This window comes from Pteropus alecto, unplaced genomic scaffold (genome assembly GCF_000325575.1).
Source record: "Pteropus alecto unplaced genomic scaffold, ASM32557v1 scaffold246, whole genome shotgun sequence".
Lineage (NCBI taxonomy): Eukaryota > Metazoa > Chordata > Mammalia > Chiroptera > Pteropodidae > Pteropus > Pteropus alecto.
The window spans coordinates 987,894-1,004,158 of NW_006437742.1; the positions used below are offsets into that span (position 1 = coordinate 987,894).

A 16,265-nucleotide genomic window follows, 5' to 3' on the forward strand; every position below is an offset into this window, starting at 1 on the left:
TGGTCATAAAATCCAACTGAAGTCTTTCTGAAAGGAAAGTTGTGCTTTAGTTGATTCAGATCTTACATACCTAATTTATTCCTGAAAAACACTTCACTATTGACCACCTGATGGTCAAACTGGTAATCTGCTAGCCATCTTCAAAATTAAGACAAGAATGAAAGAATGTTTGTGTTTGTGCCATTTAATAAATTTTCAGAGAGAAAAATACATCGAACGGGTCTCTGCTCAGCAAATAAAGTAATTTAAACTTGTTATGAGGTAGGCTATTTGCTCACCTGTGTTGTTCTTTAAAAGACTTTTTGAGGGGCTAGAGCAGCAGCATTTCACTAGTAGGTTCCTTTCTTATCGCAGGCCTGAGCTTGTTTTCCAAAGCTTCCTCTACCAGCATCAAAGTCTTCACGAAACTCATCTCTTACCAGGCCCCTAGACCAGCCACGGCCATACTGTCTGCCCTCTCAAAAGCCTAGATCACAGTCTGTGCGGATGATACAGTCATCTAAGAAGGTCCCATTTAGGAACCGCATGGCATTTTCCGCATCAGCTCTGCTATAGTATTCTATAAAACAGAAACCACATGTCATTTTCTTTATTTTATTCAAGCCCATAAATACATTCCTGAGATCACCACATCTAGTAAAGAGCTCAAATATCTGCTCTTCAGTTATATAAAAGGAAAGATTCCCCACATACAGCGTGCAGCTTTCCTTCAGTAATTTTTCATGCTCTTGGTTATCGCCACTGAACTGCTGGTCCCGGTAATTGCTCAGCTTCAGGTAGGAGTCACTGCACAAAATCTTCAGGTCATTGGATATGGTGCTCAGGGAGTGCTATGAGAACCCCAGGTCGTGATCCAGCTCGGCAGCAGTGATACCAACAAAATCTTAAATAATTTTTTTTTAAAGTAAAATTATAAGGAGGAAAGCAGAAATATAAACCCATGGATATTTCAGAGGTTTGTGCCCAGATGTATAGACACCTCAACTCTTGATCAGGAGGATCATGTCAAGGCAAATTCAAAATGGAAAGTTCCAGGTCCCAGGAACATGGTCATAAAATTCAACTTTGCAAGTATTCCTGAAAGTGAAGTTATACTGTCCTTGGTTGACTCAGATCTTACATACCTAATCTATTACCAAAGAATACATTTAATAACACTATCCTCCCAGAAAATATCGCATAAAAACAATAAAATTGATAAAATTTCCATGGAGAATGAGCACTGCTATCATTCCTGATCAAAGACTAGACATCAGATAAGTCACATATATAATCAAGGTCAAAGTACAAACACAGTTGTTGCATTATTAGGTTAGACAAAGAGTCTCTAGATATACAATCAACTATATAAGTAGCTCTATAAAAATGAAAACTCTCTGGCATCATAAATTTGACCTAAATTAAGATTAGATTTTATTAGCAAACACTCTACTTGTTATCCCAGACTTTAGGATTTTTATTTAATTATTTGAACATTCTAAGTCTATTTTTAAATGCTTCCCAGAGAATTTTAACTAATACCCTTTTCTCCTTTACTGAATTTTCCTACTGCAGTCTGAGGCATTAAAAATTATTCAATTGGCTTTAGTTATACTTTTCAAAAATAGGCATTTGTTCCCCTCTCACCACTCCTATTTTGTAATGATTCCCAAATTTTAGTGTGAAAGAAAAACCTGCAGAACTAGATGAAATGCAGATTCTTGCAGCCCGCCCTTAAGAGATTCTAACTTAGTAGATCTAGAGCAAGACCCAAGAACTAACATTTAACATTTAACCTGCACCCCTCAGTGATCCAGATGCAGGTTCTCTAAGGACCGCATTTGGAGAAATTCTACTGAGGAAATGCCTTCACTTAACAAACATTTAATGGGTACTCTTTATTTGTCAGACACTAAGCTAGGTGTTATGAATATATCAATGAAAAACACACAGTAAAAGTATAATTTTCAGAAGTCATTGAATCTCCAGTACCTAGCATGAACAATGAATTGTGCACATAGTAGACACGCAATAAATATATATTGAATAAACGAAAACATGCATTCACGATTGGGTGAAAAAGCCAGAAAAGTAAATAAGAAACATAGTATGGTGTGACCAATACTATTTTAGAGATACACATGGAAGAAAGTGAGAAAGGAACTAACATTTTTTAGGGGATCTACTTCATGATGGACACTGTATGTACTTTCTACTACATCACACAGGAAGAGAAGCAATTACTCAGCTTGAGGACATTAGAGAAGGCTTCCAAAGGAGGCACTGCATGTACTGATTCTCAAAGAACAAAGAGAAACAGTGTGTGTGTGTGTGTGTGTGTGTGTGTGCGTGCACACACGTATGCGTGTGCGTGCGTGTGTGTGCACACGTGCGTGCACAAACGCACATGAATGTGTATGCACAGGGGGAGCATGTGGAAGTTTAGGGAATGAACCAGACAGAGAAAACACGTCTAAGGGCAGAACATAGTCAAAGAAAAATAAAAGCATAGGAAACTGAAATGAAAGCCTAAATAAAACCAGTTGCAAAAGACAGTGCTGTAAATTCAAAGCAATGAAAATGGGGGCCTCTGCCTATTTAGATGTCATTTGAAGAGCAATGGGAAGCCCTCTGTCCAAAAATCATCTTCCTGACAGCCCATCAATGATGTCTGAAAATTTGCCACTGGAAACTTATTATTTTGAGTCATTGACAAATTGCCCCATTAAAAAATAAATATCCCTCCCAGACTTCATTTCTCATTTTTTAAAATCTGGTTACTAGATTTGCAGATCAGAGAACATGATAGCTACAATGCATTTCATCTCATCCAGGCATTGTACAAAGTTTCCCATAATTTCCTTGTAGATGAGATGGCAAAATATAGGCTGAATGCTTCAGTTGTTTGTTGAGATGAGTCTGTAACTAGTTGAACAAATAAATTGTTTGCTGTCAGACTAGAAGGGAAGTTCTAGATGTGAACTAAAGGCTCTATTCTTGGCTGTGTCTTCTTCAGTTCATTTATAATTTTGGCTTACTACAAACAATAACTTTTAAGAGTAAAAGCAGTCCAAAGCTGGAATGGGCTGCTTTGGGGAGCAATGAGCACAAGGAACTAAAGGGTTCAAACTAACCTTAAAGTATCCCTTGCCCAGTAGTCAAACAGTGGAGAGGCCCCTTTTAATCTGTGTGGTGTTAGGAATCAAGCATGAATTTTGAAGTCGAAAGACCTCAGTCCAAATCTCAGCTTCACCATTTGCAATGTGACCCTGAGAAAAGTGCTTAACCATCCTGAATTCAATGCCCTCATTTGTAAACCAAAGATCAAAATACCTACCTTGCAGCAAATGCTGTGACAATGTCATCCGTGAAAGCACCTAGCACAGTGCTGAACACACTGTAGGTGTTCAATAAACAGGAGGTATTAGAAAATTATTTTAATTCTGTGATTTGGTGACTCAGAATAAGACATATAAGTACATATTAAATCTGCCGATGACACAAATATAGGAGGGACTTTGAAAGGTAAAAAGATGGATCGAATACAAGATAACAGAAGGAGACTAAACTTTGGCGTAGTGAGCATACAATAAAGTATACAGATGCCATATTATTAAGTTGTACACCTCGTTCTAGTCAAAATGGCATAGTAGGTAAACGCTGTGCTTGCCTCCTCTCACAACCACATAAAAATTACAACTAAAATACAGAATAGCCATTGTTGGGAATCACCTGAAGTCTAGCTGAACAGAAGACCTACAACTGGGAACACACAGAAGAGGCCACCTTGAGACTGGTGGCAGGGCAGAGATGTGAAATGGGCTGGTCCTACACCCACGTGTGGCAGTTGAGAATCATGAGAGATATCTTGGCTATGGAGGTCCCCCTGGAAGAGTTAGGGGTCCCAGCTCCAAACCAGGCTCCCCAGCTCAGAGTTCCAGTGCCAGGAAGAGAAGTCTGCATAACTTCTGGCTGTGAAAACCAGCAGAGATTATGGCTGAGTGAGATGGAGGGCTGAGGCAGTCACAGACTTTCTTCTTAAGGGGCCCACATGTGGACTTACCTGCTGACAGACTCACTCACTCTGAGCTCCAAAACTGGGGCAGCAGCTTGAAAGGTGCCAGAGACATATGGGGAAGAACTGAGTCATCTGGCTTCAAGGCAAGGGCTGGAGGGGTAGCTTTCTCCAAGGCAGAATTGCTGGCAAAAGATATTGTTCCTTTGTTAGAGTCCTCCCCAATCCAGCTTGCAGGCCCTGGAGGGCGCCATACCTGAGACTCCATCAATATTGCTAACACTAATTGCTCTGTCCAGGTGATTCCCTGAGATCTCACTCTTCCCAACATGTAGGCCCACCCAAGCCGCTTCCAGTGAATTTTCCATACAGACGGCCTGTTTTGGCTCATGCTGTGGACTTTCCAAAAAATTCTCAAAGGTTCACAAATCCTAAACAAGCAGCATCTGACCTCAGCATGCACCGTACCTCTTGCTGAGCAGCCCCAAGCCTGGCACTAGTTGCAGCCAGCCTCAGTTTGTGACTTGGCCTTTTGAAGCACTTCCAAGCCCAGCATGGGTGGTGGCTATCAGCAGATTGCTTGGTGGCCCATGACAGATAGCCCCATGCAGGGCACAGCCTGCAGCTGAACTTGGCCTGTGGCAGGACCCCTCCCAGGAGATCCTGGCCTACACACCTGGTGGCCAGTTTCGGTCTGAGCCGGGAGTACCACCTGGGGTCATATCTGAGGTTGACACACCCAAAGGACAGACAGGGCAGGCACCAGAGCCCCGCTAAAGGGAATCCTGTTCTGTAGGGTCAGTCTCTGCACAACAGCTCCTCCACTAGTAACAGCCAGTCATCACAACCAATCATCCTGAGGGCCAATCCCTGCCATTGATGAGCAAGCAGCAATCAAAGTTCAGCTATATCAGGAGGACACACAAAACCCATACATACAAAGGACATACCTGGAGCATCTGGCTCAGATAACCAGGGAAGACTGTGCCACTGGGCCCCACAGCACACCTACTACACAAGGCCACTCTACTAAGACCAGGAGACATAGTAGCCCTTACCTAATACATAGAAACAAACACAAGTAGGCAGACAAAATGGGAAGATAAAGAAACATGTCCCAAATGAAAGAACAGAAAAAAGTTACAGAAAAAGAATTAAACAAAAAGGAGATAAGCAATCTATCAGACATAGAGTTCAAAACACTGGTTATAAAGATGCTCAATAAACTTAGAGGAAGAGTAGATGAACTTGGTGAAAACTTTAACAAAGAGGTAGAAAACATAAAAAGAACCAGTCAGAAGTAAAGAATACAATAATTAAAATGAAGACTACCTTAGGAGGAATTATCAGATTAGATAAAGAAGAAGATCCAATCAGTGATTTCAAAGATAAGGTAGCAGAAAACACTCAATCAGATCAGCAACAAGAAAAAAGAATCCAAAAAAGGAGGACAGTTTAAGGGGCCTCTGGGACAACATCAAGTACTGATATTCATATGATAGGGGTACTAAAAAGAGAAGAGAGGAAACAAAGAATTGAAAATCTATTTCAAGAAATAATAACTGAAAACTTCCCTAAACTGGTGAAGGAACTAGACATACAAGCCCAGAAAGCACAGAGAGTTCCAAACAAGATGAACCCAAAGAAGCCCACACCAAGCCACGTCATAATTAAAATACCAAAGGTTAATTAAAGAGAATGTGAGAATCTTAAAAGCCGCAAGAGAAAAGCATTTAGTTGCCTACAAGGGAGCTCCCATAAGAACGTCAGCTTATTTCTCAACAAAAACTTTGCTGGTCAGAAGGGATTGGCAGGAAAATTTTCAAAGTGATGAAAAGCAAGGACTTACAACCAAGATTACTCAACCCAACAAAGCTATCATTTAGAATCAAAGGACAAATAAAGAGCTTCGCAGACAGGAAAAAGCTCAAAGAGTTCATCATCATCAAACTAGTATTACAGAAAATGTTAGAGGGACTTGTTTAAGAAGAAAAAGAAAAAAGAAAAACAGATCAAAATATAAATAATAAAATGGCAATAACTATATATCTGTAATAATTATTCTGAATATAAATGGATTAAATGATCCAATCAAAATATAGGGTGGCTGAATGGATAAGAAAACAAGATCCTTACATATGGTGCCTACAAGAGACTCACTTCTGATCAAAAGACAAACACAGATTGAAAGGAAAGAGATGAAAAAAGATGTTTCATGAAAATGGAAACAAACAAAAGGTGGGGTAGCAACACTTATACCAGGCAAAATAGACTTTAAAACAAAGGCTATAGCCAGAGATAAAGAAGGACCCAGTTATCCCACTTCTGAGTATTTATCTGAAGAAACCCAAAACAATACTTTGAATAAACATGAGCATCCATATATTCATTGAAGCGTTATTTACAGTACCCAAGATATAGAGACATCCTGGGTGTCCATTAATGGATGAATGGATAAAGAAGAGGTTATATGTATATATATGTATATATAATGGAATATTACTCATTTAAAAAAAGAATGAAATATTGCCATCTGCAACAACATGAATAGACCTAGAGGGTATTGTGTTGAGTGGAGTACATCAGACAGAGAAAGACAAATATCATATGTGGAGTCTAGAGAACAGGATAAACAAACAAATAACAGAAACAAGCTTATAGATACAGTGAGCATTTTGACGATTGTCAGATTGGGGTATAGGGGCATGAATGAAGGGGAAGGGGATTAAGAGGTACAAACTGGTAATTACAAAATAGTCATGGGGATGCAGAGTGTAGCATGAAGAATGTAGTCAGTAGTATTGTAATAACTATGTATGGTGTCAGATGGGTACTGGATTTACCAGGGTGATCAGTTCATAAGTTATATAAATGTCTAATCACTGTGTTGTATACCTGAAACTAATATAATATAGTATATCAACTATAATTGAAAAAATAAAAATATAAAAAAATTGTAAAGTTGTACACCTGAAATTTATATAATGTCATTAACCAATGTTTCTCCAATTAAGTTAATTTTAAAAAATAAAAAAGAAAGGATCTGGGCAGCCTTGGATGATGCTGAACCCAAACTGACACAGTGATGGATAAAACTTAAGAATAAATGTAAAGTATTAGTTTTAGATTCAATATATGGCAAAGGGACAGAGTGAGGGAGATCTACAAAGAGTACAGGCTTGGGAGGCCTGGTTTATAATTGGGCTATCCCATATCTCATTCATTCAATAAACATTTATAGAGTGCTCTGCTAGATTCTAGGGAAATAGAGAAATAAGATGCAGTCCCTGCCCTCAAAGAGCTCACAGTCTGGGAAGACAGACAACTTAAAAGATAAATTACATGTGATTATTTTATTTACAGGAACATAAGCATAAGTAGATGGATTAACCTTGAATGGGAAAAGCTATGTCTACTCCTGCAAGATAAAAAGAAAAGAGGTTAAGATGTGTAAGGACACAGCTCTGTGGAAGGGTGAGGGTAAGACAGGAAAATAAAAGTTATCATCTCTTGGCCTAGATTTGCATAATAGAATAAGAGGTGAGGTCATCTTCTGAGAATAAAGTGTACCATAGGAATAGCTTGGTGAAGTGAAGTGGAAGTGAAAATTATTGAAAAGGTAAATCTTGTAGATGGGTCATTTACAAAGACATTAAAGTCATTCAGGGTGGTGGCCAAACTATAAGTAACGTGCTGAGGTCCTCAATAAGTGAGAGACCTGGAGGACAGTAGATAACAGTAGAAAGGAATGGAAGAGGGTAGCTATACCATCTCCTGACTCCACAGGGTAGGGGAGAACAGAGAACTTCTGACACTGAATCTTTGGAGAAGTTACTTAGTAGATGTTAAGTATCTGACCCAAAGTAGATGCTTAATAGATGTGAAGAAGTGATTTACTCTTTTTTAAGCCAACACTATTGTAAAATTGCATTAGAAGTTCATAGGAAGGAACAGCCCTAATGGACTCTGCTGTTCAAACCACACATGGAGCAGTATGTCCATTTCTAGGGACCTTATTTTAAAATGAATATTTACAAACTATACTGCATCTAGATAAGTGTCAAGAAACCACCAAGGACTGATTAGGAACTGGGCACATTTAGTCTAGCAAAGAGATGGTTAAAAGAGGATATGACAGCCGTCATGAAACATTTGAAGGGTTATGTATGGTAAAAGTTAGATTAATGGATAGAAGTTACAAAGAGAAGATTGCAGGTGTTTTTCAGCAAAGTTTTTTCATTTAGCCAATGATGACATGTGAACTTTTCCAGTGTATTCAAGTGGAGGGTTGATGAACATATACCAGCAAAGGGAGTTAGGCCACAGAGAGAAGATGGAAAAGCAATTGAGTCACTGTGAGCCACAGATCATCAAGTCGATTTGTAGAAACTGTGAGAGACTTTCCTACTTTAAAAAGTAGAGCTTGGCTAGAATAGAAGGCCTTCCTGACTCTCGCTATTGGGGAAGAATGAGTCAGAGAATCTAAAAATAGAAGAAAAAACTTGAAGAATGACTCAAAATGATCACAATCAAAATCTTAAAGGGAGGGAGGAAAGAAGGTGGCAAGATAAAGCAAATAACCTCCCACGAAACAAATTTTACAAGAATTGGCAGGAGGACTCTGCAAAGAACCTTTTCAATGGCTGCCTTAAGCTAATGGTTGGTATTATTTCAACTATATAGAAAAAATAAGGATCTGGACTCTTTAAAAAGCCAGGATGTTTCCTGCTCCAGATGAAGGCAGTAGCTCTGAGAAAAGAAATTAGAAAGGGCTGGGACAACAGTGTTACATGCCTTATCTTCATTAGACTGTTCTTCTTGGTAGAGAGAAAGAAAGCTGAGAACAGTTATTGAGGCCTGGGACTCCACAGCCAGAGATCTAACTTGTACCAAGAGATACTAATGCCTGCTTGAGGCTGCTTAGGGCTCAGAATGGTAGAAAATGCTCATATGTCTTTAACACCTGTATTTCAAAAAGCAGTTCGGCATAAGCTGAAACAGATAGGCAGATCTAAAGCAGGGACAATGGCCTGGGGATAGCCTACAGGAGAAAAGAGAATAGGTGACTATTTAGTGTAGAAGCTGATAGCAATTAAATTAAGAAGGAGGTATTAATGATGCTTGGATTTTTTGTCTGTTTATCATTCGTAGTATATGGCCTTCCTATTCAAAAATGTTGCCCATGAAACAACAGGAGCATCACCTGGGAGCTTGTTAGGAATGCAGAATCTCAAACCCCTCCCCAGACCTACTGATTAATAGTCTGCATTTGAACAAGCATCTGGTGATTTGTATGCATAGTACAGTTGAAAAGCACTGCTGTACCTGGTTTCTTAGTTGAACTTCTGCCTAGAAAAACTCTCTCCCTTTATCCTTCCTTTTCTCCCTCTCACTACCTCCCTTGATTTCTCTGATCTTTGTTTCCTCTGCGAGATAACAAACAACTCTAATCATGGTTGATAGCCTTAGGAATAGTGCTCATGATATACTCAGATAAGGAAAAGAAAAGGGTGGCTGGGTACATATTGTAAAGTACAGGCTCGGGGAGTGAGAAACCATTGACTTGGTTTCCAGTTGTGCTGTCTGAGTAACCTTCATCAAATTCATTGACTTACTGAGCCTCAGTCTTCTCATCTGTAAAGGCCATTATCGTAGTTTCCTCAAAGTTCTATTACAAAGATGAAGTGAGAAGCAGGTATGTCAACTGCCTGGCACAGTGCCTGACACATAGGAAGTGTCAGTATATAGTAGTCATTATTATTGAAAGCCATCACTTTTGAAGTGAAGTTAGAAAAAATAAATAACTAGTGTTACGATCCTCTACAGCCTTCAAAAGTCTGAAAAAGTCCCCTTGAGAGCTTCCATGAAAGCTCCATCTACCTCATTCAATTAGGCCTCCTTGATTCCAGCACCAGCTAGCAATCAAGCTAAAGCATTTCTTATTCCATTGGCCCTTCTTCCTGTTTTTGCTGAATTAGTAAGAGTTCTACTTTTTCATTGCAAATGGCCCACAGTTCTAGTACATTAAAGCTAAAAAAAAAAAAATCTTTTTGTGGACTGGCCTGGAAATGTAACAATCATTTATAAAAATATTTTTCTCCTATGGAAAAATGAATTTCACCTTCCAAACAATTGACTTCAGAATGAACTTTGAGATCTCAGCCTATGTACAAGGTGGAGGCTGCCTGTATGTCAACATATTGAAGTGGTGACAAAGGGCTAGATAAACCAAGTCCAGAATTCCAGAGGTGACAGAAAGGTAAATAAGAATGCTCCAAGGAGTGGAAAGTAGGGCAAATAGATCAATCTGAGTACACAATATCAAGATTTAGAAAGCTAATACAAGAAAGGAGATACACCTCAGGAACGATATTAAAAAACAGCAACAGTGACGACACAAACCATTTTTCTACTATATTAGGTAAGGGGCCCCTACTCAGTTTAGGATCTACAAACAGTATTGAGGTCTATCTCCGCAAGATGGTTACCTTTCTCCTGCCCTGCTCTATGCATTTTGCCTGGATTCTCGGTTCAGATGGAAAGACAAGAAAGCAGCATCCCTGCCCCTCAATCCTCATCAACCCACACCCTAACAGCCAGCACAGGTTCAGTCAGCTTCCTTCTGCCCTTAACCCGCTTCTTTCCAGAATAGATAAAGGCTTCAGGAAAGTACAACACAGTTTTTCTTTTAAAAAAAAAAGGAAGAGAACTTCTGTATTGGGTAAAAATGAGATGACTGGTAAAAACAGGTTCCCCAGGATGAAGAGGGGTGGAAAGTTAGTAACAAAGGACTGTTGGGGGGCGGGGCGGGGAAAGTACTTTGTGCCTTCTCACTGAAGTCTTTAGCAAGAAGATGGATTATATCCAGGGGAATTCTGGGTTAACAGAGCAGCAAGCTAGCAATGTCTGATACCCATCATTTTCAAATGCCTATTAAAATATCCACAAAGCTCTGCAAAAACACGAAAGAGCTGCACTGGCTAAGGAAACTGGGGGGAAAGTGATCTTCAACTGCTAGTGCTCAAGGAGTTTCTGCTGGATCATATGGGGAGATGAGGTAGACCATGGAGCATACTTGGGGCCTATATAGGCTCTACCTCTGATCCAGACAATAAAAGTGCCAAGAAAGATGAGGAAGGCTTTCAATTCACTTCTATCTGCTATCTTCAGCTTAGCAATACGGGAACTGTACTGATCAGAAAACTAGAGACCATCTCTTTACTACATGGAAATATTTTCTGAGGCAAGCAAGGTTCTGCTCCACTTCTCCCGCCATCAGCTCCTCTATTATCTATATGCTTTTGGAGTCTACAACTTGAGTACACCACATGATCAGCAATGGTGGTAGTGATGGTTGGGTCAACACTGTTATAACGAAAAGCTCCAAACATAAGCATGCTTAGAGACATTTTATCTGAAGTAATGTAACAGGACAAACTGCAGAGTCAGACAACCCAGATCAGAAACAGAAGATTCCATCTCAGTGCAGTAGAACCTAAATATAATAAAACCACCACCAAAAACACTATCAACTGCCCCATATACTGTGTACTTATTATGTGCCAGGAACTATCTTAAGTACCTTATGTGCATTATATCACTTATTCCTCATAGCAAACACAAATTGTCATTCGAGTTTGTTTGAAAGGGTCAGATAATAATAATATCTATCATTTATCGAGGCCTTGCTATATGTTAAGGCGCTATGTGTTTTTATCCATTATCTCATCAGTCGAACACCTACTAGGCACTAGAAAATGGGCTCAGTCTTCTCAATTCATCCTTCAAGGCTCAGTTAAGGCATCACCTCTTCTAGAAAGCCTTCCTTGACCCTTCCAATCTGGGTAAGATGTGCCCACTCTGCATTCTTTCCATCATCACCCTGTGCTTCCTTCTATCACAACTTTTATCTTCCCTTCCTTTCCCTTCTCTCCCTCTCCATTTCCTTCTCCCTCTCCCTCTCCCTCTCTCTCATTCTCATGCATGCACACACACACACAAACACACACACTCACTCGAATACCAGACTATGAGCTCCAGAAAAAAAAAACAAAACACTGTAGATGTTAGGATGCAATGACATATGACCTTCATGAAATAGTTCCATAAAGAGAGAGACTGAGATAAAAGTTGTTCTTGAATCACAGAATTGTAGGTGAATTTTGAGACTGCTTCATATCATCCTGCACTAGTAATTTTCTAAAATAATCTTGTATTACTTTTATCATAAAAATATTTAATTTATATAAGCAAAACATACTAATTTTTTGGCAAATGATAAAATTAGAAAGTCTCTCTCCTTCACTCCTTTCCCCCATACCTAATCCCACCCCTGCCTCAGAGGTAACCACTGTCAACAATTTAGTTGGAATCCTGCCACAGGGGGGATATATTAGAATTTAAGCGAGAGAAAAATGTGTCAGTTCTGAATAGAGTATATCCCACTTGTGATAGGAGGATGGAAAACCAAACTATAGTAAAATAAATCAGTATTTAAAGAAGATCTAAAAAAAGCTAGATATTCTTGAGTACCAGGGCCTTATACTGCTACTGCTATTTTTTTAAAATTATTATAATGGTAATCATTTATTGAGCTCAATGTGGAAAAATCAAGTGGCCCTCACCTGAGATTAAGAAACCTGATATGAGTGTCATTTCACACACCCCACTATATAAATCCCTCTCACTTATATACAACCGTATTTAAACATCCTCATCCATACAAAACACACACAATATCCATGTGCAGGCAAAGCCCCATATAGAATACGTTCACAATTACAAAAACTCAAATATCCTACATATGTAGGATCTTACTTTTTGTTTCTGTTTAAATCAGTTCTTAGTTAAGGTTCTCCTCACATTTGCATATAAATTTGAACCTTGTTATTTTCGCATAGAAAAAACTGAAAGTAAGACAAGCTGGACATTGAGATCATCTGGCCAGCTCCCTATCTAAAACCACAGGCTTCTATACTATTTGAGACTTCAAACTAACTTTCACTGGATGATCCCTAAAATCACTTTAAAATTCCCCGCAGTTGCTCATCTCTATATTTCATTTCCCTTTAATTAATCAATCAACAAATATTTATTGAATATCTGCCATGCCCAAGCACTGTACTAAAAAAGTTTGTGGTTGGGAACATAATAGCTCCTAAATCTGGATGTCTGTAAGAATCACCTGAGGACCTTTTAAAATTACATATCCCTTGTCCCCACCCCAGACCTACTGAATCTGAATCCTTGTGGTTGGGATCTATCATGGGCTATATTGTGTCCCTCCCAAATGCATATGTTGAAGTACTATCCCCCAGCACCTTAGAAGTGACTATTTGGAGATGGGATCTTTAAAGAGGTAAGTAAATTAAAATGAAGTCAATACAATGAGCCCTAATCTAATATGACCAGTGTCCTTATAAAAAAAGACAATTTGGACACAGACACATACAAGGAAAGACCATGTGAAGATATCAGGAGAAGACGACCATCTATAAGGCAAGGAAAGAGGCCTCAGTAGAAATCAACCCTGCCTACACCTTGACCTTGGACTTCTAGCCTCCAGAACTATGAGAAAATGAATCTGTCATTCTCTTCCTCTTGCCAGCTGTGTAACCTTGGAAAAATTAATTAGATCTCTCTGAAAGCTATAAAATAAGGCCACCTCCTAGACTTACTATGAGGAATAAGGTGAAAATGGTTGTAAAGCCCTTTATCACAGAGCCTTGCATGTAGTTAAGGCTCATTCATGTTAGCTATTATTAATATTATCAGGTGGTTGGTCTAGAACAAAGATTCCTAAAAATTCAGAGGATAATAAGCTTCACTGGAAAATATTATATTTTTATTTTCACCAACCTTTAACTGAAATTTAAATTTCCTTCAATCACAAACACAGAGAACAGTCAGCCTTCCCACAGAGAGAGGCTATATGTCAATACAAGCTGGACTTGTTATGCAAACACATTACAGCTTTCTGAACTCTATCTTCAAACTATCTAGATTTTTCTCTAAGTCGCAGTGCCTGTGACTTTGTCACCAATAGAAATCACAAACAGCTTTATGTCACATTACTGTCATTACGGTTGTCTTTAAATATTTTTACACTCATCATTACTTTGAAGTTACCATGGTTATCAGAGCTGCATCTAGATCTTGTTATTTATGACATTAATTAATAACAAATACTTATATAACTATATTACGATTTTTTATCTTTAATATTTTGATAATCGCATAATAATATAATTGATTTCCTTTGTAATCTTACACATTTTATTTTGTGTATCTAAAAACACTGTTTTGAGAAGGGTCCATAGGCTACCCTATACTGTCAAAGGAGTCCTTGGCACAAAAAAGGTTAAGAACTCCTGATCTAGAAGTTTTTAAACTCTTATTAGTTATAAAATCTACAAATCTGTGATGAACAATTATGCAAAGTTTCAAGAAGGATAGATAATATGCTTTCTCCAGTTAAGAAAGGTTAATAAAATTCAGTTTCGATGGTAGAGAGATGGGTTTGCCTAAAAATCACTGTCATGTGCCTTAAACCTAACTAGATTGTAAATGCATAGAGAGCAGCTCCCTATTCTCTAGATACGCTATATATAACCTTTCTGTGCCTCAGTTTCCTCATCTCTTAAGTGGGGATGATCATATTCTTTAACTCACAGGGTTGTCATGATAATTAAATTGGATGATGCCATGTAAAGTGCCTAGCACAGAGTAGGTGATCAAAAATTCTGCCATTATAATATTAATTATTGCATCAGATTTGTTGATTTCTTTCCTTGTTCTCACAGCACAAATAAAAAGCCTTCAAATATATTAGTAAATCCTTGACTACAGTTTTTGAGTATATAATCTTAAAACAGATACTATTCTTTGCAAATGTTTGGTAAACCCATCATTAAAAAGTTATCTAATGATTAAAAGCACAAGCTTTGAAGTCAGAAAGCTCTGGGTTCAAATCTGAACCCCACTACTTATTACTTATGTAACCTGAGAGCATTTTTAACTTTTCCCAAGCCCATTTCATCACTGGAATCATAATACCTACTTCATAAGATTGTTATGGGGACTAAGTAATATAATATACATAAAGCACCTGGCATACAGCCAGGGCTCAATAAATGGTATCTGTTCTTTTTTCTCAATAATTGCTAAATGCATGCAAAACTTGTGAAATGGGAGGATTTCTTTAATGTTTCACACGAGATTCCCTGAGACCTGGTCCCCGATCCCTTCCTAGGCTCCACTCTCACTGTTCCATCTCTCACATTTTTTTCTCCAGTGACACTGATCTGCTTTGTAATCCATAACCAGCCTCCAGCATACACACTGTTCTCACCTCCAGGACCCTGCTCTCCACTCTCTCAACCTTGCCCTTCCCGCCTTCCAGAGCTAACCCCTCCTCCACGCTCTCACGGCACATGCTTCCCCACCGCACACACACCAGTCCTCCATCATCACTTCTCATTTGTACTGTTTTTGTCTGTTTACATATCTGTTTTGCCAGCTAGACCATGAGTTCTTTGGGGGTTTGGGCTGTGTCTTATTTATCTCTTAATCTCCACTAATACCATACCTGGCACAGTGCAGAGTAAGTGTCGAATGACTGCATCAGAAAAGAAGGTGTCCCTTATATCGGCTTTCTTCTCTACCCAGAAAGCCACTAGCTCTGTCAGGAAGTTGAACCCCTCTTGGCTCACTAACTTTATGCAAAAAAGTGAGGTGTTTTTTTTTTTGCAGCTTGGAGTCTCTCTATCCAACACAATATATGTGAGCAAGGCAAGGCTTCACAGAGAGGAGCCAAGAAAGCCCTGTCCAGTCAGTCTTCCCACAGAGGTAGGCTATATGTCAAAACAAGCTGGACTTGTATGCAAACACATGACAGCTTTCTGAACTCTATCTCTGAACTATCTAGACTTTTCTCTATCTAAGTTATATTTGCACTTGATCAGTCTGGATATAGTATGCAAAGCTGTACGGAATTATTAACAATACTGCTTGAGAGCAAGGACTACAACAAGAAAAATGTCATGGGGACAAAATCTTGAGTTTAATGGTGCCAAATGCCAAGAAAGAAATACTTCCACCAGGGCCTTGTCCCAAGGTTATGCACAAAGATAAGAGGACTCAAGCAAGTATAGAAGAAAAATGCCCCAGAAGTTCTAAAAACACATCTTAAATAAACATTTATGGAGCTAATATATTTTGTTATAACATTTAACATAAAATAATTATAAACAAGAGGGAAAATCATAAACAT

At 38.7% G+C, this 16,265-nt stretch overlaps 1 protein-coding gene across 1 annotated transcript; it reads right to left on the reverse strand.

Annotated features, from left to right (window-relative positions):
* Positions 1-329: 329 nt before the first annotated feature.
* NCBP2L (nuclear cap binding protein subunit 2 like) lies at positions 330-9,641 on the reverse strand. Its single transcript, XM_015591641.1, is given in 4 exon segments — positions 330-830; positions 1,674-1,737; positions 3,317-3,376; positions 9,610-9,641. Coding segments are annotated over 4 exon segments (657 nt in total).
* Between the last annotated feature and the right edge of the window lie 6,624 nt (positions 9,642-16,265).